General features: G+C 38.8%; 1 protein-coding gene across 6 annotated transcripts in view; it reads left to right on the top strand.

Annotated features, from left to right (window-relative positions):
- The window catches only part of LOC121642759 (protocadherin alpha-2-like), a 204,261-nt gene that overhangs the window by 4,023 nt on the left and 175,206 nt on the right, over nucleotides 1-25,032 (top strand). Inside the window, exon 1 of one of the 6 annotated variants that reach the window (XM_041989682.1) lies at nucleotides 1,359-3,838. The exons of 1 other annotated variant lie outside the window; for it this stretch is intronic. In XM_041989682.1, the coding sequence (XP_041845616.1) occupies nucleotides 1,487-3,838 (2,352 nt within the window). In that variant the 5' untranslated portion in view covers nucleotides 1,359-1,486. Of the gene's footprint in view, nucleotides 1-1,358; nucleotides 3,839-11,805; nucleotides 14,271-15,245; nucleotides 17,730-18,848; nucleotides 21,207-22,030; nucleotides 24,464-25,032 lie in introns of those variants that run through there. 4 more of the 6 variants (XM_041989679.1, XM_041989673.1, XM_041989676.1 and 1 more) reach the window with 4 other exon arrangements.

The following is a 25,032-nucleotide window of genomic DNA, read 5'->3' as shown; positions in this document are numbered from 1 at the left end:
TAAATGGGCGAGTCTGAGATTTTCCCCTTTGTGAGCTCAGGAAGGGAAACAACCATTACCTGCAGCAGTGGATACTGTCATTGACCTGCCCCCCTGGCTAGTTGAGCCTGCCCTCTAAATCACTGAGCAGATGTCAGTAAAAGCCAGATCCTCTCGCAGAGAGGTTGTGGACAGGCACCACTCACAAACTTTTAAAGGTTCACAAACAGAAACAGCCCACTCTCAGTAGAGCTCACTAGAGTCTAATTTGGATTGGCTGAAATTAAGAATCAAGGCTGAGTTTGGGGTAATAAACTTTGAAAACAATGTTGTTGGACCTCTGACACCCATATGAAATTGCTGAAAAAATGTATAATATGGTACCTTTAACAAGTAATTCATGTCTTCTTTGAGCGTGTCTTACATAAAAAATAACTAAATCCATAACAAATAGAACTAAATTATATATTTTGATCTAGACAAATTTGCTGACATGTGGATAAATGTATGAATTAAACGTTAAGTGAAACAATGTGTTTATCAATTTGTGATCTATTAAGTGTGAAGTTATAACATGACTCCACATTGAGAACAACATTAGTTCATGACTAGCAACAACAAATTATAATAGATCCTGTATTCACTGATACATTAGTTCATAATTAGTTATGCATTAGGTAAGTATACAATTTGTACCATTATTATAAAGTGTTATCAAAAATCTATAATATCAGGAGCAAATGTTTGTTTCCTCATGGCCCACTGAGCACCTAGACAAACCTGTAAAAAGAAAAGCCTAGCACAGACAAGATAAATGAAAGATTATTTATTTCCAAAAAATAAATATCTTCACCACTTTATTTCAGGTGGACTTAGAACTGACATTTTAATATTAGTATTTGTGAAAAAACAACTATTTTGGTATATCAATAAGCATTTGAGGTAACAGTAGATTGACAATAATTAATTGTTAATCGGTGACAAGGATCGTCTGGGAAAACAGCAGGGAAACAGATGAAAACGTGTAGGACACTGGCTCAAGAAGTCCACAGTTGGTGATCATTGATCTATGGTGTTTGAAGTACTCTCATGTGCAGTGAGTTGATCATTATTTCATAGTAAGCAACGGGAAATCATTATATAATCTGCATGAAGTCATTCATTAATTCAGTATGAGTCACACATAAGGATTACTTATGTAGCTGTACCCTGATTATTATGTTTTTTAATCGTATTAATTCACTGGAACCACTTGGTGTCAGTGTGGCCTAGACTATGGTTGTGTTCCTCACATTTTCACATGCCCTGCCCATTTTGTTATTGCATGATGAAGGTGGCGCACTGATGGAACACTCGTCAAGAAATGAGTAGCATTTTATCTTTATACATAAAATTGCTTCTACTAGTCAGAAACTGCTCTAATTAGACTGGCCCAATTAATACATGAGACAGATCACCATATTATTATTTTTTCTTTCAAAAACGGAGGTCATATTTTTTTATCGCAATGGGAGAACGAGGACAAAGGCACCGAGTGAATTGCTGTTTGGTTGTCGGGATTTTGTTGCTGTGCTTTGAAGATCAGATTTTAGCTCAGATAAGATACTCTATTCCAGAGCAACTCCAGCTGGGATCTTCTGTTGGAAACGTGGCCAAAGATTTAGGGCTGGACACCAACACCTTGAAAAGCAGGAAATTTCGTATTGTTTCTGGGCCAAATCACGCTCTGTTTCAGTTAAATCAGAACAATGGAGTTTTGTACGTTGGACAGACTATGGACCGCGAAGAGCTCTGTGGTGAAACAAAGATTTGTTTGTTAAATTTGAAAATTGTTGTTGAAAATCCACTGGAAATACATTATGTGGGGGTGGAAATAACTGATGTTAATGACCATTCGCCGACTTTCCCAGAAAACGAGCAGCGACTAGAAATGGCAGAGAATACACCTCCAGGTACTCGTTTTCAAATCCATGCAGCGAGAGATCCTGATGTTGGTATACATTCAGTTAAATTTTATAAACTGAGTTCAAATAATTATTTCGATATTGACGTTAGAGAGAGTGAGGAGGACAAAATTCCGTTTTTAGTACTCAAAAAGCCTCTAGACAGGGAACAGAAAGCAGAGAATCGTTTTGTGTTGACCGCACTTGATGGGGGAAGTCCATCAAAAATCGGAACCCTTAACTTGACTATTACTGTGTTGGATGTAAATGATAATCGACCAGTTTTCAGCAAAGATGTATATACTGTGTCGTTAGATGAAAACGCCCCAGTAGGAACTCTAGTAGCCACATTAAACGCTACTGATTTAGATGAAGGTTCAAATAGCGAAATCGAATATAGTTTTGGAAAAACACAAACGAAAAAAGTGCACGACATATTTGAATTAAATAGTGTCACTGGTGAGATTCGAGTTAAAGGGAAAGTGGACTTTGAGGAGACAGACGTTTACAGACTAGATTTACAAGCTTCAGATAAAGGTCAACCACCCTGGACAGCCGAAAGTAGAGTTGTGATAAAAATAAAAGACGTGAACGACAATAAACCAGAGATTGAAATAACATCTCTGTCTAATTTTATTCCCGAGAATTCAAAGCCTGGAACAGTTATCTCACTCATCAGTGTCACAGATAGAGACTCAGGACTTAACGGAAAAGTCATTTGCAAGCTTTCAGAAAACGTTCCGTTTGATTTGACACCATCTATTGAGGAAAATATGTTTTCTCTCGTCACTAAGGAGGGATTAGACAGAGAACGTGTGTCACATTATGACATCAAAATAACAGCGACAGACTGCGGTGAACCTCCACTTTCAACAATTAAAACACTGAGCATTATGGTGTCAGATATAAATGACAACGCACCGGTTTTCAGTAAGAGTTCACTGGAACTTTACTTAGTAGAGAACAACACCCCTGGTGCATCAATATTTTCTGTAAGTGCTGGTGATGATGATCTGAATGAAAATGCAGCGATTACGTACCACATTGTGAGAAGCGATGGTCTGCAGAGTGACATGACATCTTTCCTAAATGTCAACTCGGAGAACGGACAGATAACAGCGATGAAAAGTTTTGACTTTGAAAAACTGAAAACTTTTCAGTTCCAAGTTGTTGCCACAGATTCAGGAACTCCGTCTCTAAGCAGCAACGTCACAGTGAACGTGTTCATTCTGGATCAGAACGACAACGCTCCAGTCATCCTGTATCCAGTCAGCTCCAACGGTTCTGCTGAAGGTGTGGAGGAGATTCCCCGCAATGTGAACGCAGGACACTTGGTGACTAAAGTCAGAGCCTATGATGCTGATATAGGATATAACGGCTGGTTGCTGTTCTCACTGCAGGAAGTTACTGACCACAGTCTCTTTGGTTTGGACCGCTATACAGGACAGATCAGGACCCTTCGCTCATTCACAGAGACAGATGAGGCTGAGCATAAACTGGTCATACTGGTCAAAGACAATGGGAACGTTTCACTCTCAGCAACAGCTACTGTGATGGTCAAACTTGTGGAGCCCAAAGAGGCTTTTGCAGCTTCTGACGTGAAAAAGACAACAAAATATGATGAGGATGACAACGTAACTTTTTACCTGATGATAACTTTGGGATCTGTTTCAGTTCTTTTTCTGATCAGCATCATTGTGCTGATTGCAATGCAGTGCTCAAAATCCACAGACTATACATCTAAGTATCTACAAGAGGCTAATTATGATGGAACACTGTGTCACAGCATCCAGTACAGATCTGGAGACAAACGATACATGTTAGTTGGACCAAGAATGAGTATAGGATCTACTATCGTTCCAGGAAGCCATGCAAATACACTAGTGCTCCCTGACAGGAGGAGAGCATCTGAAGAGGTAAGACAGTATTTCAGTTTTAAATAGTGCTTCATTCTGATAATGATGTTGATATTTTGCTACAGACATCACAGATTTGGGGGTCTGATGCATTTTTTTCAAATAACGTCATGACAGTTGCATTTTCACAATCCTGTAATTATAAGGACTCCATTGATACCATAAGCCATTATTGATTACTGGGAAAGGACTAAAATATCGATACAGAGTAGGACTGTTTCTGTTTATAGCAAGGTCCATGAAAGTAAATGATTTGTGGAAATATATTTGTTGCATTTCTGATAGTGATTAATCCGTGTTGTCTCCAAATGATGAACCAGCTGCAGCGCGTCTCTCATCTTCAGAAAACAGCAAGAAGCTGCTGTCCCTCACTTCATTTTCCTACCATTTGCTTTTTCTCTCCCATTTCTGGTAACTTGCATCGGGAAATAGGCTACCTGACTTTCTACTCTGGTTGTATGTGTAACTCGGTTGAACCAGCGCCATTTAATAAAAGAGTTAGGAAGCTCCTTTAACTCGCAACACGCGGTCACGTGGTTGACGTAGCCCTCAAAAGTTCCAAACGGTACATTCCTGTCAACTGGTTCTGGAGGGAAGCATCGCATAATGTGCTATTTTTCTTGCATTTTTTGATAAATATTGCCAAAATGTTCATTAATTATGTATTTTATCAAAGCTCTATTTTTCGAAGCAGTGGAGACACAGCATTTATCATATTTATTATGTATTAGTTATTATATCGATCGTTTATCATATTTAAGTTCTTAATTTAGAAGGGAAGCAAAACACATCACCATATACATTCACAATTATTTAGTGATGAAAAATAAATCTGAGTTAATGTAATATATTCATCAGTAAGCTTGTAGTGGATTAAAATATCATAAATGAAGGATAACTGCTGCTATACCGCCTTCCATATAGTGTGCCAGAGGGTACTGCTCTGCTTCATCTTAGCTTCAGATTTACATCCTACAAGCCCGTTATACTACTGTTATGTGAAGTGAATACACGTATGTGTCACCATGTTTACTGTGCTTCTAGGCAGAAAACTACTGTAAAATAATAAAATATTAAAATATTAATTAAAAAAACTTTTTGTTATTTGAACAATATTAGATGACAAGATGAGTTTGTCAGTTGTGCAACAACAAACAGCTTTCAACCAAGCATTTTATTATACAATTGTATTATGGAAAATGTAATATAAGCCTCAATAAATAAGTATTTTTGCTATTACTAATACTGTAGAGTTTTTCATCTGCAACAATGAACTGTAACTGATTAAATTAAAGGGTTTAGATATTGTGGAAATGTGTTGTCATCCTAATGAGGGTTCACCCTTGGCCACATGGCAGCAGCGTCCTGTGACAGAGAGCATCACTTGGAAACATCACTGACCTTTATGGTAATGAAAATACAGAAATAATTAATTATCACAGGTGCAAAGTCATACCAAAAAAATGGCCATCTGTATTGCTTTAAAGGAATTAACTCATGTTATCAGAAGACAATTAAATAAACTCATTAGCAAGGGAACCTTTTGATATTCAGGCTAAGGTAAATGAGTGATTTTGATGAAATAAGAACATCTACAGTAGATTACTCTGGATTACACAAGGTGTTCACTGATTTTCCAGCACAATCCAGTCCTCAATTTTTATTATTCTGTTTTGAAAGCGCCAGATTTCCTTGTGACCTTTTAGAGTTTAATTTAATAATAGTTATCCAGCCTTTCTGAAAAACTTCACAAAATTTGACATTGAATTTTACACATTAAATCCCATATATGGGTTGACTGTCTTGCCATGGTAGGCTGTGCTGCATTTGGATGCATTAATTGGTTCGAGAAAGGGATCAGAATGTATAGCTTTGCTAAAGACACTGAGAGAAGACAATAGTGATTGGCGCAAGTCAGAAGAAGCAACCTCACCATCGCCAGAGGTCTTAATAACAGAAAGCTGTGTGCAGTAAGTTCATACTGCACATTCAAACATTTTAAATCAGGCTTTAACACTGATTGGCACGTTGGCATATGCAAATGACCTCAAAGAAAATGTAAAATGTGTATGGAAATTGAACTAATAAGCCACTCTACAGGCACACTTTGAGGGAGAGAAGTTTACAAGGATAGAGACAGGACAAGTGAGACTGAAAACTGGTGCTGTTCCAACACTTATTTGTCCATCGCCAAGAACCAAGGAGGAGGAAGAGTCTTGCAGTGAGAAGTACCACAGAACTTCCACTGAATGTTGATTCACTGGCCAGTGACCATACATACTGTTCTATAGTAAACTTTGGTATGAATCATATTAAGTAATAATTTCATATTTATAATTTAACAACTAGATTTATATTAACAGTGTTATATTAATTTCAGAGGTTGATTAAGCAAGCAACAGAAATGAGGCCAGTGAGATAAGGGAAAGTGAGCAACAAAAAGAAGATAAAGTTGTAGCCTCAGAGGAGAGGGATATACCAGGGCATAATGATGAGCCAGGATCCACTGTGCCATAGTCAACAGAACCAGACACCTGTATAAATTGGCTATGTGAGATGGGAACCAAAGTTAAAAAAAAAAAAAAAACTAAGGGAGGAATTCAAAGGTGAAAAGTCTCAAGTAAGAAGGCAAGAAAGAGCCTTTACAAAAAAAAATTAATAAAAATTAATGCAGTCAGAAACTGGGTCAAATGTTTTCTAAGGATCAGATTAAAGCAAATGGCATGAAGAACAAAAAATGCATTAGATGGAGCAAAGTCACTATAAGAAAAGCCATAAAGCTCAGTTTTTCAGCAGACTCAACAGGCATACAAGTTGTGTCAAGATATGGATATCCCTCTTCCTCATATAAGAACTCTGCAAAGAAGATTGGAACATATTAAACTAGAACCAGGTGTGCTTGGAGAGGTTTTTGAGATGTTCAGGCTGAAGGTTAACAGTATGGAAAGTGAATGTGTACTAACTGTGGATGAGATGGCCATCACACCAAGTGTGGAGTTGCAGCTTGGAACAGGGGATGTGAAACAGCCTGGGCATACAGGTGCAGCAACACATGCATGCGTTTTCATGTTTGCAGGAAGCACACTGAGATGGAAGCAAATGGTTGCTTACCATTTCAGTAACAATTCCACCAACAGGGAAAACTACAAGCCAATCATCATTGAGATCATTGAAAAACCAGCTTCCATAGGACTTCATGTGGTAAATGTCACCACTGACATGGGCAGTCTGAATCTGGCTATGTGGAGAGCATTTGGAGTGGACCACAATCAATCATCCTGCAAGAGCAGGCAGGAGGCTGTACTTTTTGCCAGATGTCCCACATCTGATAAATAATTTTAAGAGTGCCCCAGTGCGTGGACAAACATTTAAAATTTCACCTGAGAGACCTCCTTCATAACGAAGTGTGCATTACTCTCTTGAAAGATTTGGTGGATTTTCAAAAAGGAAACCATTGGAAATTGCTCCAAGCCTGTCACAGAAAACTCTGGTGGGGCCTGCAATGAACGTCTTTCGTAAGTTTGCAAGTGCAGGTCTGAAATACGCGGTGGAAAAGGAGCAGCAACCTCCCTCTAACCTGACCACAGCATGGTTTCTAGAGCAGGTGAACCACTGGTTTGATGTCATATCTTTTCATCACGCCATGATGGCACTGAGCAGGCACAAGATGGAAGAGTACAACAAAGTCATTGAGTTCCTCCAAGATAAGAGCCAACTCTTCCGTGGACTTAAGATCGGCAGCTGAAAACCTGTGCAAACAGGAATTGTGATGGCAGCATTTACAATTTTGTCCATCCAAAAAGACATGCTTGACCATGGACACACGTTTGTGTTGACAAGTAGGCTTACTCAAGACTGTCTGAAAAACTTGCTCAGCTGCATAAGGCAGAGGAATCCTGTCCCTACACTAGTGGAGTTTCACCAGGTACTGGGATCAATATTAGTTGGGCAGTTTCTTTTGACAGTCAAATCGGGAAGCTATCAGGGGTATGACAACAGCCTTTTGGCAGCGTTCCTGGAACTCAAGGAGACAACTCCCAGACCTGGCCGGCGAGTGGACCAGCTGATTAGCCACAAAAACACTCCAGTTCTCACCAACAGCAAAACCCGTACCCTCTACTATCTTACAGGATATATTGTAAATAAAGTAATCAAACACTGCAACATCCGTGATGAATGCCAAAGTGCAGTTATGCAAAGTGATGACAGTCTGGAAGGAGAGCACGGTACCTTATTGATGCTGAAGGAATTCAAAGTAGGTGTGCTCTGTCGGCCATCACACAAAGCCTTCAGTCTGGTCCAGAAAACTGAGAAGCTTTTTGATGTCCACTGCATCTTTCATGGAACTCCCGAATGTCACGGATACACTAAAGAGAAAAGCATGGCTATTGGAAAGCATACTCCCTTCATGTCATCATGTACAAAGAAAAAATAACCAGCCGAGTCAAGCGGCTGAGACTGAGAATTACAGCAAAGCGGATCTTAGGTGAAAGAAAAAATTGCTTTCCAGTAATGGGCATCTTGGAAGTAAAAGTCAGACAAGACACATGAAGGATAAACAGCAATGCCAAACAGCATCTTAGCCCACAACAAACAAGCCTCCACCAAACACTTTGATAGTTGCCATGGAGGAGCTTGGTCTCATCTTTGTAAACCCCAACTCACTCAAGGCAGCTTCAACATTGCATATGGATGGAATGTTTTGAGGGATCTTTTGGTCATTTGTTCTTACAATTTCTTTTATTTTCACTGATTGTATACAAGTTATTACATTCATACATAGTCTAAGATCATCAGGAAAATTGAGAAATAGTTTGTTCCCATGCCATTAGTTTTTGTATATGACAAATTAACTTTTGTTTCAATTTCAGTTTTTATTCTGACAGCCAGCACGAGCACTCCACTATTACACTTACTAGCTTCTGCATCACTCGATCATTTACAGGACTTACAAGCTAGACTAACCTACACATAGCTCAACTAACCACTCATGATCAATCTCTCTGAAAACATCAATATGAACATGAATGCAATGTCTACAGTGCAAATCGTAATATATATATATCAATATATAGTCAAACAATCCTGCAAAAAATACCACTTCTGTGTAGTTTATGTGCTTGTTGTTCAAACATCTTGTTTCACTTCTGATAAGCTTGGAAGACGAACGGTGACAACAACACATCTTGTTATCTTGTTGATCTTATGTAGATAACGTGCTTTAGCAGTACACTGGAGTCGGTCTCATGATTTAACTGGATAAATAGATAAATTAATTACTTAATTAATTAACTAATTAATTGATTAATACATACTCATTTTCACAATCGCATTAAAAAAAATCCAAATTTCTACAGAGACTGGTGGCTGGCTCACAATAGCTAACCATAGTTAAACTACAACTAGCTAGTTAATCACGCAATTAACTAAAATAGGCTACATGAAACAACACAGCTGACTTTATTTGTTACATAATATTCAGATAATGCCTCACAATGCCAAGAAATTTAGTAATTTCAGCCACTTACCAGAGAAAATGCTTCCGAAACTCAGAGAATAAACGGCGGTCAATGGTGTTCGGAAGTATCGGCGGCTCCGTCAACCACGTGACTTCCGCATTCCATGCCGCAGCTCTCAATGGAGCATTCTGGTAGGTTGAGCCAACCGGTGGGACTAAAGGGTTTGGCACAATTTTAAAGGGGTGATAGGGCCCTATAAGATTCATTCTGTCTGCCACTTAATTCGAGCAAACTGATTAAGATTATTATATTGATTGATTAATAATTAAAAAAACTTTTCAGGCTCCACCCTGCAGTGAGCCCTGGGTAAACACACCCCGCCTCCAAGTGATTGAATTATGTTTATTCAAAATCAGTTAAGCCCAGAACACTAATATAGCACGAGTAGCCATTCATAACCAATGTATGGGTGAAACTGAACCATCTTTAGTATTCTAGGGTTAGGTTCATATCCAGCATAATTTCTATAAGTGGAACACAACGATAAGACCTAGTTGTGTTGGTAGGTGACACTGCTTCTACTTTCCTGTACACTCAACTTTGACAAACAAACAAATGTTAACATTCCAACATTATCTAAATATAAGCATAAAGCAGGCAGTATAGCACATAACTAAAGAGTAACACATGAGGTAAAATTCACGCTAAATGCACATTTTCCACAAGTCTTTACGATCTTTGAACACTTGTTACTGTGGGTCTGTGAATCTGGAGAAAAATGTTTTTCATTTGGATACTAAAAATATGTCAAACTTATTTTTTAACTATGAAAGAAGAAAGCTATTGGAAAAGAGAATCATCTTGTTAAAATTAATGAGACGGAAAACTGTAATGTGTTCCTCAATAAAGAAAATGAATAAAAGAAAAGAAAATTAGAAGACAGGACTCCAGATATGTTAAAAGAAATACAGGTGAAAATTTCTATTCTATTCTATTCTGTTCTACAGTCATTTAGCAGACACTTTTATCCGACTTACATCTGAGAGTAAGAACAACACAAGAAAGAATTCAAACAATTGCTAGATGTAGATAGATAGATGCAGCGCTTTTTTTTTATTTTTTTAGTTTTTTGTAAGTCCTATGTTTAAATACAAGATAACGATTTCATCACACAATATCATCTTGGGTGTAAGTGCACGCAGCTTATTCAGTGTTGAGTTGAGCCAAATAGCTGGACAAATCTTCTTAACATATTCCGACTAATAAAAGAGTTAAGCTAAGTGCGGAAATGGTCCTTAAACAACTGAGTCTTTACCTTCTTCTTAAAAGTGGATAAGGACTCTGCGGATCGGTAGTTCGGTAGATCGTCCTACCACCGGGGAACAACAGAGGAGAAGAATCTAGCTTCTGATTTTGCGCCACGTTGTGGTGGGAGCACTAGGCATCTTCCACTGGCAGAGAGTAACTGTCGAGAGGGAGTGTAGCTCTGGTTCAGGAGTGAAGGTTTTAGTTGTTGTTTTGTTAGCCAGAAGCAGAGCTTTTAATTTGATGCGCGCTGCAACTGGAAGCCAGTGAAGAACTATTAGCAGCGGAAAGACATGAGTTCTTTTGGGCTGGTTGAAGACCAGACGTGCTTTAAGTGGACATAGCTTAAAGTAGAGAGGAAAATTCCTTCACATTTTATGGTACATTTGGCCGTACTTTAACGGAATTTTTTTTGAGTGTCCGACTAATGTGACATAGTTTGGAGTAATGTACACCGTGCTGGCTGCATATGGTTGCAAAGCTGAAGACTTTTGAGTATAGCGCTCTCCATGGTCCTGAGGTCTACGGTTTTTCATAAGGTGACTATTGTCAAGAAGTTTAGATCTTGATCTATTAAATATGGTACATTTATTTCATGCTGTAAATATTTACATGGGCTTCATCACAACATTTTCCGCCCATGCTCAAATATGGTGGCAATCTGGATTGCCTGCATTTATCATTGCAAATAGAATGTACATTTTACAACATTCAGTTTCCAGCAAAATACTCATTTAAAAAAGTAGTAGTAGAAGAAGAAGCTTAAATGTAGCTAACTGAATTGTGCGGTCATAATAATAACCATATTAATAGTAACAAGACATTCATTGTAATGATAAGATCAACATATCAAACTTTTTTTAAACAAGCTAATACTTTTATCAGTGGTTTTGTTGAACTGAAAGGGTCGAAAAATTACATTTTGAATTGTTAAAATAAACAAACAAAAACAATAAAGTATTTGAATCAGTCGTGAAAACTGCTCAGCAAAATGAAAAACATATTAGAACTTTGGTGAAGTTTATGTCGGGGGTTTCTTTAAGAATATCTTTAACTGTGTATAGCCCACAAGGTGTCAGTGTCATATCTTCATAAAATGTTGTTATAGTGTTGGCCCTGCCCCCTTCTGTAGAAATTTATTCAGCGGACAGAGAGGAGACGACTCTTTCTGCGGGCAGAATTGTTGCCGTTAAAAATACCAAGATAAACAAAAAATATGGGATCTATTTTAAACTACCCATTTCATCGTGTTGGGAAGTTTTTTTGTGTGTAAGGACCTGTGAGTGGATATTATTGAAATCAAAACACAAACGATGGGCGCAGGACAGAGACAAAGAATACGGTCATGGTGGATTGTCCTCAGTTTTCCTGTGATGTTCAGCTGCGTGGAGCGAGGTTTGGCTCAGATAAAATATTCAATTCCAGAGGAAATTAAAGTTGGATCTGTTGTTGGAAATGTCGCAAGAGATTTGGGATTGAACGTCCATTCACTGGGGGAAAGACAGTTTCGTATTGTTTCGGGAACTAAAGACGCTCAGTTTGAAGTAAATCCGAACAATGGCGTCTTGTATGTGCAAAAGAATATCGACAGGGAAGAGCTGTGTGACAGCATTTCTCCATGTTTGATCAACCTCAAATTAGTAGCTGAGGACCCAATGGAAATACATTCAGTTGCAATCGAAATCATCGACGTAAATGATAATTCACCTAACTTTCAAGAGGAAGGAAAGGTACTTGAAATTTCAGAGTCTGCTCTCCCAGGTAGACGTTTCCAAATGCCAACTGCCCGCGATCCAGATGTTGTAGTTAATACAGTTCGTGTATACAAATTAAACCATAATGAATATTTCAGTTTACAAATTCGAGAGAGAGGACAGGACAAGGTACCGTTTTTAGTTTTGCAAAAGTCTTTGGATCGAGAAAAGAACCCTGAACACAAACTGATTCTGACGGCAGTTGACGGCGGAAACCCTCCGAGATCAGGGTCTCTCAACATTACAGTTACAGTCCTCGATTCTAATGATAACCATCCCATATTCAACCAAGAAGTATATTCAGTAACAATACCTGAAAATATAGATCTGGATAGCAGTGTAATTACGGTTAATGCTACTGATCAAGACGACGGCGTAAATGGAGATATTGAATATTCATTTGGAAGCGAATTGGATCCAAAGCTATATGACATATTTAGCTTAGATAAAGACAGTGGAGAAATTCGAGTAAAGGGAGAAATTGATTTTGAAAAGGCGGATGTTTTCAAATTGGAAGTCCACGCCACGGACAAAGGACAACCCCCCATGGGTGCAGATTGCACTGTCATTATTAAAGTGCAGGACGAAAATGACAACAAACCTGAAATTGAGGTGACATCCCTCTTAAGGCTTATATCGGAAGACTCAAAACCAGGAACTGTGGTTTCTTTAATTAGTGTTGTTGACAAAGATTCGGGTTTAAACGGTAAAGTTAAATGTAGTATTTTAGGCAATGTACCATTCGAAATAAAACACTCAAATCAAGATAACACATACTCCTTAGTTGTAAAAGAACATTTGGATCGAGAATCAGTTTCACATTATGACATAACAATTACAGCTAAAGACTGTGGCCAAACTCCACTATCCACACTCAAAACTCTTAGTTTTGATGTATCGGACGTCAATGATAATATGCCAGAATTTTTGCATAATCCAACAGAGCTTTATTTATTAGAAAATAATGAGCCTGGAAGTCCAATATTTTCCGTATCTGCTTCTGATAAGGACTTGAATGAAAATGCGGCTTTAAATTATCATATTGTTAGACAGGAAAGCAGTCATTTGGAAGTTGCGGCATTTTTAAATATTAATTCAGAAAACGGACAAATATCAGCTCTGAAAAGTTTTGACTTTGAAAAAATGAAAACTTTCCAGTTCCAAGTTGTTGCCACAGATTCAGGAACTCCGTCTCTAAGCAGCAACGTCACAGTGAACGTGTTCATTCTGGATCAGAACGACAACGCTCCAGTCATCCTGTATCCAGTCAGCTCCAACGGTTCTGCTGAAGGTGTGGAGGAGATTCCCCGCAACGTGAACGCAGGACACTTGGTGACTAAAGTCAGAGCCTATGATGCTGATATAGGATATAACGGCTGGTTGCTGTTCTCACTGCAGGAAGTTGCTGACCACAGTCTCTTTGGTTTGGACCGCTATACAGGACAGATCAGAACACTTCGCTCATTCACGGAGACAGACGAGGCTGAGCATAAACTGGTTATACTGGTTAAAGACAATGGGAACGTTTCACTCTCAGCAACAGCTACTGTGATTGTCAAACTTGTGGAGCCAAAAGAGGCTTTTGCAGCTTCTGATGTGGAAAGTTCAGCAAAAGACGTTGGAGATAACAATGTGACTTTTTACTTGATGATAACTTTGGGCTCAGTTTCAGTTCTCTTTCTTATAAGCATCATAGTTCTGCTTGCAATGCAGTGCTCAAAATCAACAGACTACACTTCTAAGTATCTACAGGAGACTAATTATGATGGAACATTGTGCCACAGCATCCAGTACAGATCTGGAGACAAACGATACATGCTGGTTGGACCCAGAATGAGTATAGGATCTACTATTGTTCCTGGGAGTCATGCAAACACGCTTGTGCTGCCTGATAGAAGGCGGACATCTGAAGAGGTAAGAATTTGTTTATTTTAATTGCATATCCTGCGAACACAAATAAAATCTTCTTTCAGCATAAGATTAGAAACATAAATAAATAGAATGTTTTCACTACATACATCAAGCTTTGAAATGTTCTTTCATCATTCAAATCCCTTGTCCCTTTTTGCCTTTTTATAACTTACAAAATGCATTGAAGCATTGAAGTATTCTCACTTTTTTTCTGGGATTCTGTTAAAATATCGTGTAGATTTAATAAATTTGCAAATTTGTTGTAAAGTTGTAAAGTTGTAAATTACTGGCGCTTCTCCACGATGAAGCTCGTAGCGATGTCCATGGAACTGATGCGTTTTAATATGGTGATGATTTTCAAATTACAATGTAAATTTGTGGGTTGATACAAGATCGTAATGCTTTACATTTCACACACAATTAGTTTCAATGCAGTTTAATCAAATCAAGGAATGTCGCCGTGTTAATTTCATGTAGATTATTTTTCACTTGAGAAATATTGTCTCTAATCTTGCATCCAGTCTCCACGAAGTATTGTAAATCTTTTTTAAGGTACAGTAGGCAACCTACTTGATAAAGTAGGTTATATATATATAGCCCCAAAAATCTAGACAGTAGACATGCATTTCCCTTTTATGATTTCAGGAAAGTTCTGCATTAATCAGAGAATCTGCAAATTGGTCGTCATATTGCACTAAAAAGGGGAAAACAAACAACTGAAATATTCGATATAAACAATAGTTCGAACTGGTAAACCTAAAATGTGGTTAGAAAAGGCAGCAATTTACAAACACATTGGTACTGAGCTCATATCGTGGTTTTATTCCAAGATACCATAATGTATATATTCCACAAGGTGTCAGTGTAATATCACCGTACTTTCTAGTGTTATGGTTAGCCCTACCCCTTCCGTAGAGGTTTTGTTCATGCATCCAGAGAGAAGACGGCGCATTTACAAAACAGAAAAGTGCTGCAAAAATATTTTGGCGATGCAAGAAGTATGGGATCAATTTCAAACACGTATTTGGTGTTATAGGAAAGTTCTTTTGTGGAAGGACCAGTGAGTGAATATTTTTTTTTTTATCAAATTTGTCAACAGAAATGACGGAAAAAAGAGGACAAAGACGAGAAATGTGGTTATGGTGGGTAGCTCTCGGCTTTCATGTGATACTCTGCAGCATGGAGCAATGCTCAGCGCAGATAAAATATTCAATTCCAGAGGAAGTAAAAGTGGGATCTTTTATTGGAAATGTCGCCAAGGATCTGGGATTGGACATCAGTTCACTGGAGAAAAGACAAATCCGTATCGTATCTGAAACTGATGATACTCAGTTCAAAGTAAATCCGAACAATGGCGTCTTGTCTGTACACAAAAATGCTGACAGAGAGGAGCTTTGTGGAAGCATTTCACCGTGTCTGATGAACCTAAAGCTGGTAGCTGACAATCCAATGGAAATACATTATGTTGTCATAGAAATCATCGATGTAAATGATAATATACCCAGTTTTCAAGAGGCAGAAAAAAGGTTGGAGATTTCAGAGTCAATACTCCCAGGAAGACGTTTCCAGATGCCTAGTGCCCGCGATCCAGATGTGGAACCTAATACAGTACGTGTGTACAAACTAAATCATAACGATTATTTTAGTATACAAACTCGAGAGAGAGGAGATGACACGATACCATTTTTAGTTTTACAAAAGTCTCTAGATCGAGAAAAGAGCCGTGAACACAAATTGATTCTGACCGCAGTTGACGGAGGAACACCTCCGAGATCAGGGACTCTTAATGTCACAATAACAGTCCTTGATTCAAATGATAACCATCCTATATTCAGCCAAGAGGTATATTCAGTGACAATACCAGAAAACGTCAATTTGGAAACACTTATTGTTACAGTTAATGCAACTGATCTTGATGACGGTGTAAATGGAGATATTGAATATTTATTTGGCGGCGAACTTGAGTCGAAATTATATGATATGTTTACTTTAGATAAAAACAGTGGAGAAATTCGAGTGAAAGGAGAAATTGACTTTGAGAAGGCTGAAGTTTTTAAGTTAGATGTCCACGCTACTGACAAGGGACAACCTCCCATGAGTGCAGATTGCAGGGTAATCATTAAAGTGCTGGACAAAAACGACAATAAGCCCAAAATAGATGTAACATCCCTCTCAAAAATGGTTTCTGAAGACTCAAAACCTGGAACTGTAGTTTCTTTAATCAGTGTTTCAGACCAAGACTCGGGTGTAAATGGTAAAGTGATATGCAGTCTTCCAGATAATATACCATTCGAATTAAAACCATCTTATCAAGATAACATGTACTCTTTGGTTTTAAAGCAACATTTGGATCGAGAGTCAGTTTCGCATTATGACATCACAATAACAGCTACAGACTGTGGCCAACCTTCTCTATCCACATTCAAAACTGTGAGCTTTGACGTATCAGATGTGAATGATAATATACCGGAATTTATGCGTAATCCCATAGAGCTTTATCTGACAGAAAACAATTTGCCAGGAAAACCCATATTGTCTGTTTCTGCTTCGGATAAAGATTTGAATGAAAATGCCGCATTAACTTATCATATAGTTCGAGAGGACGTCAGCCACTTTAAAATGGCTGCATATTTAAATATAAATTCAGATAATGGACAAATATCCGCTCTGAAAAGTTTTGACTTTGAAACACTGAAAACCTTCCAGTTCCAAGTTGTTGCCACAGATTCAGGAACTCCGTCTCTGAGCAGCAACGTCACAGTGAACGTGTTCATTCTGGATCAGAACGACAACGCTCCAGTCATCCTGTATCCAGTCAGCTCCAACGGTTCTGCTGAAGGTGTGGAGGAGATTCCCCGCAATGTGAACGCAGGACACTTGGTGACTAAAGTCAGAGCCTATGATGCTGATATAGGATATAACGGCTGGTTGCTGTTCTCACTGCAGCAAGTTACTGACCACAGTCTCTTTGGTTTGGACCGCTATACAGGACAGATCAGGACCCTTCGCTCATTCACAGAGACAGATGAAGCTGAGCATAAACTGGTCATACTGGTCAAAGACAATGGGAACGTTTCACTCTCAGCAACAGCTACTGTGATTGTCAAACTTGTGGAGCCCAAAGAGGCTTTTGCAGCTTCTGACGTGAAAAGTACAACAAACGATCAAGGAGAAAATAATGTAATATCTTATTTGATTATAACTTTGGGCTCAGTTTCAGTACTTTTTCTCATCAGCATCATTGTGCTGATTGCAATGCAGTGCTCAAAATCCACAGACTATACTTCTAAATATCTACAAGAGGCTAATTATGATGGAACATTGTGTCACAGCATCCAGTACAGATCTGGAGAGAAACGGTACATGTTAGTTGGACCCAGAATGAGTATAGGATCTACTATTGTTCCTGGGAGCCATGCCAATACGCTGGTGCTACCAGACAGGAGACGTCTATCTGAAGAGGTAAGTCCAAAATTTAATTAAAATCAAACGAGTTTGTATATTTAAACATTTTTGTTCAACATTACCAACTGTCAGTGTCACAAACCTTTAACGTACACCAATAAAAAGACATATTAAAACTACCTGTTCTATATAGTGACTGTCGTGCAGCAAAGACTAAATTTGCAGTTAGGTTGGACATGGGACCGATGAGATGTCTAGCATCATAACAATGGCAGGGGATTCTGTGTGTCGTGATAGAAAGATGAGGCTTATTTGGTCGCATGTTAAGACATATCAAGCCAGTGCTAGACCGATTGCAATGTGGAATCGAAGGGTTTCGTTAGTCTTGAGCTTTGTTGCCATGTTCTTTGATCAGTTTCTGTTGTGTTTTTTCCGTTGTAATCAGTAAATTGTTCTGATGGAAGAAGCCATCGTCCTAAGGGAGTGTTCTAGGTGACACAATAGTAGTGGCACGTTTTAAATTTATGCCTACATATACCAGAACAATTAGGTTGCATGCAGAACATTACATTGAAACGAGATTATCAGTTTTGTTAACTACAGATGCAAGGGGTTTTATTGCTGTGGTTGATCAGTGGATATGAATTCGGGTGTTCAATTTCACTGTCACGAGACAAAGGTATTACAAAAACTAGAGACGCGTTTTTCCTGTTGTTTAACAACAGACCTACAGGAAAGTTATGCAGGTTGTTATAGGGCGCTGAAACAAAAGTAAACTACCTGTCTGAAACGTATAGAAGGAGTAAAAAAAAAAAGACAAACTTGTCAGCACAACTATCAAATATCTGTTTTTAACGTGTTATTTCTTCAAAAACGTAGACATGGCAGCTTGTGTTAAAGCGTTTCTTATTTGTTCTAATGTTGGTTATTAGTAGTCAAGTCCACAAGGTGTCAGTGTCATATCAGCTTAAATTTTTATTCTCTAGTTAGTCCTGCCCCAGAGGTTTTGTTCAAGTCTACGGTGAAGACACGGTAGAAAATTTGAAGCGCTAACATTGACACATGGATAAGCCAGAGATCACGGATACGATTCAAACAGTTCGTTTTAGAGGAAAACAACTTAAATTTGTGTAAAGACCTGCGAGTGGATATATGTTTTCAATCTTAATCTAAACGATGGAACCAGAAAGACAAAGACGGGGAATACTACCATGGTGGGCAGTTCTCGGTGTTTCTGTGATGCTCAGCTATGTGGAGCGAGGTTCAGCTCAGATAAAATATTCAATTCCGGAGGAGGTTAAAGTGGGATCTGTTGTTGGAAATGTTGCCAAGGATCTGGGACTGGACGTCAATTCACTGGAGGAAAGACATTTTCGTATTGTTTCAGGAACTAAAGACGCTCAGTTTGAAGTAAATCAGAACAATGGCGTCCTGCATGTGCAAAAGAATATCGACAGAGAGGAGCTATGTGAAACCAATTCTCCATGTTTGATAAACCTGAAATTGGTAGCTGAGAATCCAATGGAAATACATTATGTTGGAGTGGAAATCATCGACGTAAACGATAATTCACCAAGCTTTCAAGAGGATGAAAACCTAATAGAGATTTCAGAATCAACTCTCCCAGGTAGACGTTTCCAGTTACCAGCTGCACTTGATCCAGATGTAACCATCAATACTGTGCGCATATATAAACTTAATCAAAATGAATTCTTTACGTTACAAATTCGGGAGAGGGGAGAGGACAAGATGCCATTCTTAGTTTTGCAAAAGCCTCTAGATCGAGAAAAGAACCCTGAACACAAACTGATTCTGACCGCAGTTGACGGAGGAACTCCTCCGAGATCAGGGTCTCTTAACATTACAATTACAGTCCTCGATTCAAATGATAACCATCCAGCATTCAGTCAGGAAGTATATTCAGTGACAATACCAGAGAGTGTAGATGTAGATACCACTGTTATTACGGTTAATGCAACAGATCTGGATGAAGATGCAAATGGAGCTATTGAATATTTTTTTGGCGGTCAACTCGACAGGAAGATCTATGATATGTTTAGCTTGGGTAAGGACAGTGGAGAAATTCGAGTAAGGGGAGAAATCGACTATGAAAAGGCTGAGATATTTAAACTAGATGTTCAAGCTATTGACAAGGGACATCCTCCGATGAGTGCAGATTGCAGGGTAATCATAAAAATACTGGACGAAAACGACAATAAACCTGAAATAGAGGTAACATCTCTTTCAAAGACAATATCAGAAGATTCAAAGCCTGGAACTGTGGTTTCTTTAATCAGTGTATCAGATTTAGACTCTGGTTTAAATGGTAAAGTCATATGCAGTCTTCCAGATAATATACCATTCGATTTAAAACCATCTTATCAAGATAACATGTACTCTTTGGTTTTAAAGCAACATTTGGATCGAGAGTCAGTTTCGCATTATGACATCACAATAACAGCTACAGATTGTGGCCAACCTTCTCTATCCACATTCAAAACTGCGAGCTTTGACGTATCAGATGTGAATGATAATATACCGGAATTCTTGCGTAATCCCATAGAGCTTTATCTGACAGAAAACAATTTGCCAGGAAAACCCATATTGTCTGTTTCTGCTTCGGATAAAGATTTAAATGAAAATGCCGCATTAACTTATCATATAGTTCGAGAGGACGTCAGCCACTTTAAAATGGCTGCATATTTAAATATAAATTCAGATAATGGACAGATATCCGCTCTGAAAAGTTTTGACTTTGAAACACTGAAAACTTTCCAGTTCCAAGTTGTTGCTACAGATTCAGGAACTCCGTCTCTGAGCAGCAACGTCACAGTGAACGTGTTCATTCTGGATCAGAACGACAACGCTCCAGTCATCCTGTATCCAGTCAGCTCCAACGGTTCTGCTGAAGGTGTGGAGGAGATTCCCCGCAACGTGAACGCAGGACACTTGGTGACTAAAGTCAGAGCCTATGATGCTGATATAGGATATAACGGCTGGTTGCTGTTCTCGCTGCAGGAAGTTACTGACCACAGTCTCTTCGGTTTGGACCGCTATACAGGACAGATCAGGACCCTTCGCTCATTCACAGAGACAGACGAAGCTGAGCATAAACTGGTCATACTGGTCAAAGACAATGGGAACGTCTCTCTCTCAGCAACAGCTACTGTGATTGTCAAACTTGTGGAGCCCAAAGAGGCTTTTGCAGCTTCTGACGTGAAAAGTGCAGCAAAAGTAAACGAGGAGGACAATGTCACTTTTTACCTGATGATAACTTTGGGCTCAGTTTCGGTTCTCTTTCTTATCAGTATCATCGTGCTGATTGCAATGCATTGCTCAAAGTCCACAGACTATACATCTAAATATCTACAAGAGGCTAATTATGATGGGACACTGTGTCACAGCATCCAGTACAGATCTGGAGACAAACGGTACATGTTAGTTGGACCCAGAATGAGTATAGGATCTACTATTGTTCCTGGAAGCCATGCCAATACGTTGGTATTACCAGACAGAAGGCAGGCATATGAAGAGGTAAGGGTTTGAATTTTTTTTCATTTATTCATTCATTCGTTTATTTTCCTTCCATCGTAATTTCTATAAATGCGTTGCCTGTAAAACATCATTCAGTGCTTACCAAAGAGATGAATGATCTAGTACTTGATTTGTTGCTATGCCCTAAAATTTCTCCTACTTTTAATGTCCGGTGTTCTTATTTCACATCATAACTTTTGATACAGGGGTCTGCTTGAGGTGACTTTGGTAACTAATGTGAACATAAAGTTTTACTTCGGTTAAATATGAGGTTTGAAATAAACAAGAAGCATTATCAGTTAAAACATCATTTAAAACAAAGGGCAATGAAATGGCAATTATCTGTTGTTTTTCAACTTTCTTGTAAATATAGCAGTTTCAAGCCCTGAACTGTATAAAAATATGAATTTTCTGTTGTTCGGTGTAGCTATCAAATTGTTAAGTGGTCAACGGTGTTAAGTGTTAAGTGACTGAAGTAGTCCAAAATCAGTTATTCCTTTACTCTTCGCTGCTTTTTTTGTTTACCGACAGCCCTTCGGCTCATTTTTTTCTTGTTCTCTTCCTTGTTTTTTCTGGGGTTTTTTCCTTAGAAATCCCCTTGTGTGCGAAACATTTCTGCTGTAAGGTTTATGCTAAGTTGAAACGTTTGTTAATTCTCGTCCATACCAGTTGTAGGATGCATTCAAAGACCCACTGGGTGTCAGCGTTACACCAGCTATTAAAGCGTCCAACCAAAAAGAGTCATTTGATCAGAGGGTGTTGGACCACAACGAATGCCATGGTTTTTCATTTGACCAGCACATTCTCTGAGCAAAAGCGGTTTCCTGGATTTGAATATCAGACAAAGTGGACGTATTTGAAGAAAATATAGACGTGGTTTTCATTTCAATGGTTATACAATCGAGGACAACGGATAAACAAGGAAAATGATGTCTTGGTCGGGAATCCTATTTGTGTCTTCGCTCTTTACTTGGGGGGAGCTGATTTTAGCTCAAATAAAATACTCGATTCAAGAGGAAGCAAAAACGGGAGCTATGATTGGAAATGTTGCAAAGGACCTCGGCCTCGATGTGAATACGCTGATGAGCAGGCGTTTTCGTAGCGTTTCTGGAGCTCAGGGTGCATTGTTTGAGGTAAACCCGAACAACGGAGCTTTATATGTTCATAACAATATTGACCGTGAGCAACTGTGCGACAGAAACCTTGTCTGTTTATTAGATTTGAAAATTGTTGTTGAAAATCCACTTGAAGTCCATTATGTGACCGTGGAAATAACAGATGCCAACGACCATACACCGAGCTTTACAGAGAAAGAAAAGATATTAGAAATGGCAGAACTGACTATGCCAGGAGCACGATTTCAGTTACCAGGCGCCCGTGATCCTGATGTTGGAATAAATGCCGTCAAGCATTACAAATTAAGTCAAAATGATCATTTTCATCTGGAAATTAGAGACAGAGGAGAAGATAAAATACCATTCCTAGTGCTGCAGAGACCATTAGACAGAGAGCAGAAAACAAACCACAGCTTGGTCTTAACAGCTATGGATGGAGGGACACCTTCAAAATCAGCTAATCTAAATCTCACCGTAAGGGTCCTAGATATCAATGATAACAGACCTGTATTCTCTCAAGAGGTTTATTCTGTTATTTTGCAAGAAAACACCGAAATAGACACTATTATAATAAAAGTTCAAGCCAGTGATCTCGATGAGGGAAATAATGGGGATGTGGAGTACAGCTTCGGAGGCGACATTACTTCCGATATATTAAAACTATTCAGTCTGGACAATAAAAAGGGAGAAATTCGAGTTAAAGGAAAAATTGACTATGAGACGGCCAATGTTTACAAATTAGACGTCAAAGCCTCTGATAAAGGACAACCCCCAATGACTACTGATTGTAGAGTAATAATTGATATTCAGGATGTTAATGATAATGAGCCAGAAATAGAGGTGACATCACTGTCCAGTATGGTTCCAGAGAATTCAAAACATGGCTCCGTTATTGCTATCATTAGTGTTAGAGACAGTGATTCTGGTTTGAATGGCAAAGTCGTATGTCAGCTGACAGATAATGTCCCCTTTGAATTAAAACCATCATTTAAAGAAAACATGTATTCCTTAGTGACAAAAGAAGCATTGGACAGAGAGACTGTTTCACAATATAATATTTCTATAAGAGCTATCGATTGTGGTGAACCGCCTCAATCCACAGTCAAAACTTTGATCATTCAAATATCGGACGTGAATGATAACTCTCCAGAGTTCTCTCAGAGTCCGCTAGAATTGTATTTGATGGAAAACAACGCTCCAGGCGCTTTTATATTTTCTGTGAGCGCACTGGATAAGGACGTAAACGACAATGCTCTCTTGTCCTATAGTTTGCTCAGAGGGGAAGGAGGACATAATGACATGACATCGTTTCTAAACATAAATGCTGAGAATGGAATAATATCAGCTCTGAAAAGTTTTGACTTTGAAAAACTGAAAACTTTCCAGTTCAAAGTTGTTGCCACAGATTCAGGAACTCCGTCTCTAAGCAGCAACGTCACAGTGAACGTGTTCATTCTGGATCAGAACGACAACGCTCCAGTCATCCTGTATCCAGTCAGCTCCAACGGTTCTGCTGAAGGTGTGGAGGAGATTCCCCGCAACGTGAACGCAGGACACTTGGTGACTAAAGTCAGAGCCTATGATGCTGATATAGGATATAACGGCTGGTTGCTGTTCTCACTGCAGGAAGTTACTGACCACAGTCTCTTTGGTTTGGACCGCTATACAGGACAGATCAGAACCCTTCGCTCATTCACAGAGACAGACGAGGCTGAGCATAAACTGGTTATACTGGTCAAAGACAATGGGAACGTTTCACTCTCAGCAACAGCTACTGTGATTGTCAAACTTGTGGAGCCCAAAGAGGCTTTTGCAGCTTCGGATGTGAAAAGTGTAACACAAAATGAGGAAAACAACGATGTGACTTTTTACTTAATGATAACTTTGGGCTCAGTTTCTGTTCTTTTTGTTATCAGCATCATTGTGCTGATTGCAATGCAGTGCTCAAAATCCACAGACTATACTTCTAAATATCTACAAGAGGCAAATTATGATGGAACCCTGTGTCACAGCATCCAGTACAGATCTGGAGACAAACGGTACATGTTAGTTGGACCAAGAATGAGTATAGGATCTACTATTGTTCCTGGGAGTCATGCAAATACCTTGGTGCTTCCAGATAGGAGACGGGGATCGGAGGAGGTAAGGGTTTAAAATCTGTGTTGTGAATATGTGTGATTGTCTTTAAATAATATATTTTTCCTCTTTTTTGTCTGAAAAAAGGACCTAAGCTATACTTTTTGTACAATGTATTGGATAATTTGCTAGCCTAATTAAATCCCATTTATTATCGTCTTTGTACTTATAGTAAGTGATGCCAAAATATAAGTCAGATTAGTAAAGTGCAGGAAATGGGTGGATGTTCCACCTATATAAGCGGAGCTACTGTGGTGGGACAGGATTTCACCCTTTCCTCTCCACTTTGCACGCCACAGGTGTGGCTCGTGTGAAGCACGGATTGCTGGGCGAAGCAGACTGTCCTATATCTGGGCAAGTGTCCTCTCCTCGCCACACTCAGTACTGAGATATATATAATAAACAATAGAGAGATGATCGCTTGTACAGAACAGTCTTTTGACTTGATAGTAAAACTGTCCTTGGTGCTGAAATAAAAATCTCAACGATCTTGAGAAGAGAAAACTATAGTGACATGCTATGTACTTTAAAATATATTGGCGTCTATGGGAAAGTTTTTATGACTTCTTGTGGTT

Source organism: Melanotaenia boesemani, chromosome 7 (assembly GCF_017639745.1).
Source record: "Melanotaenia boesemani isolate fMelBoe1 chromosome 7, fMelBoe1.pri, whole genome shotgun sequence".
NCBI lineage: Eukaryota > Metazoa > Chordata > Actinopteri > Atheriniformes > Melanotaeniidae > Melanotaenia > Melanotaenia boesemani.
The sequence above is the reverse complement of the archived record's forward strand: the minus strand, read 5'-3'. Positions and strand labels throughout refer to the sequence as shown.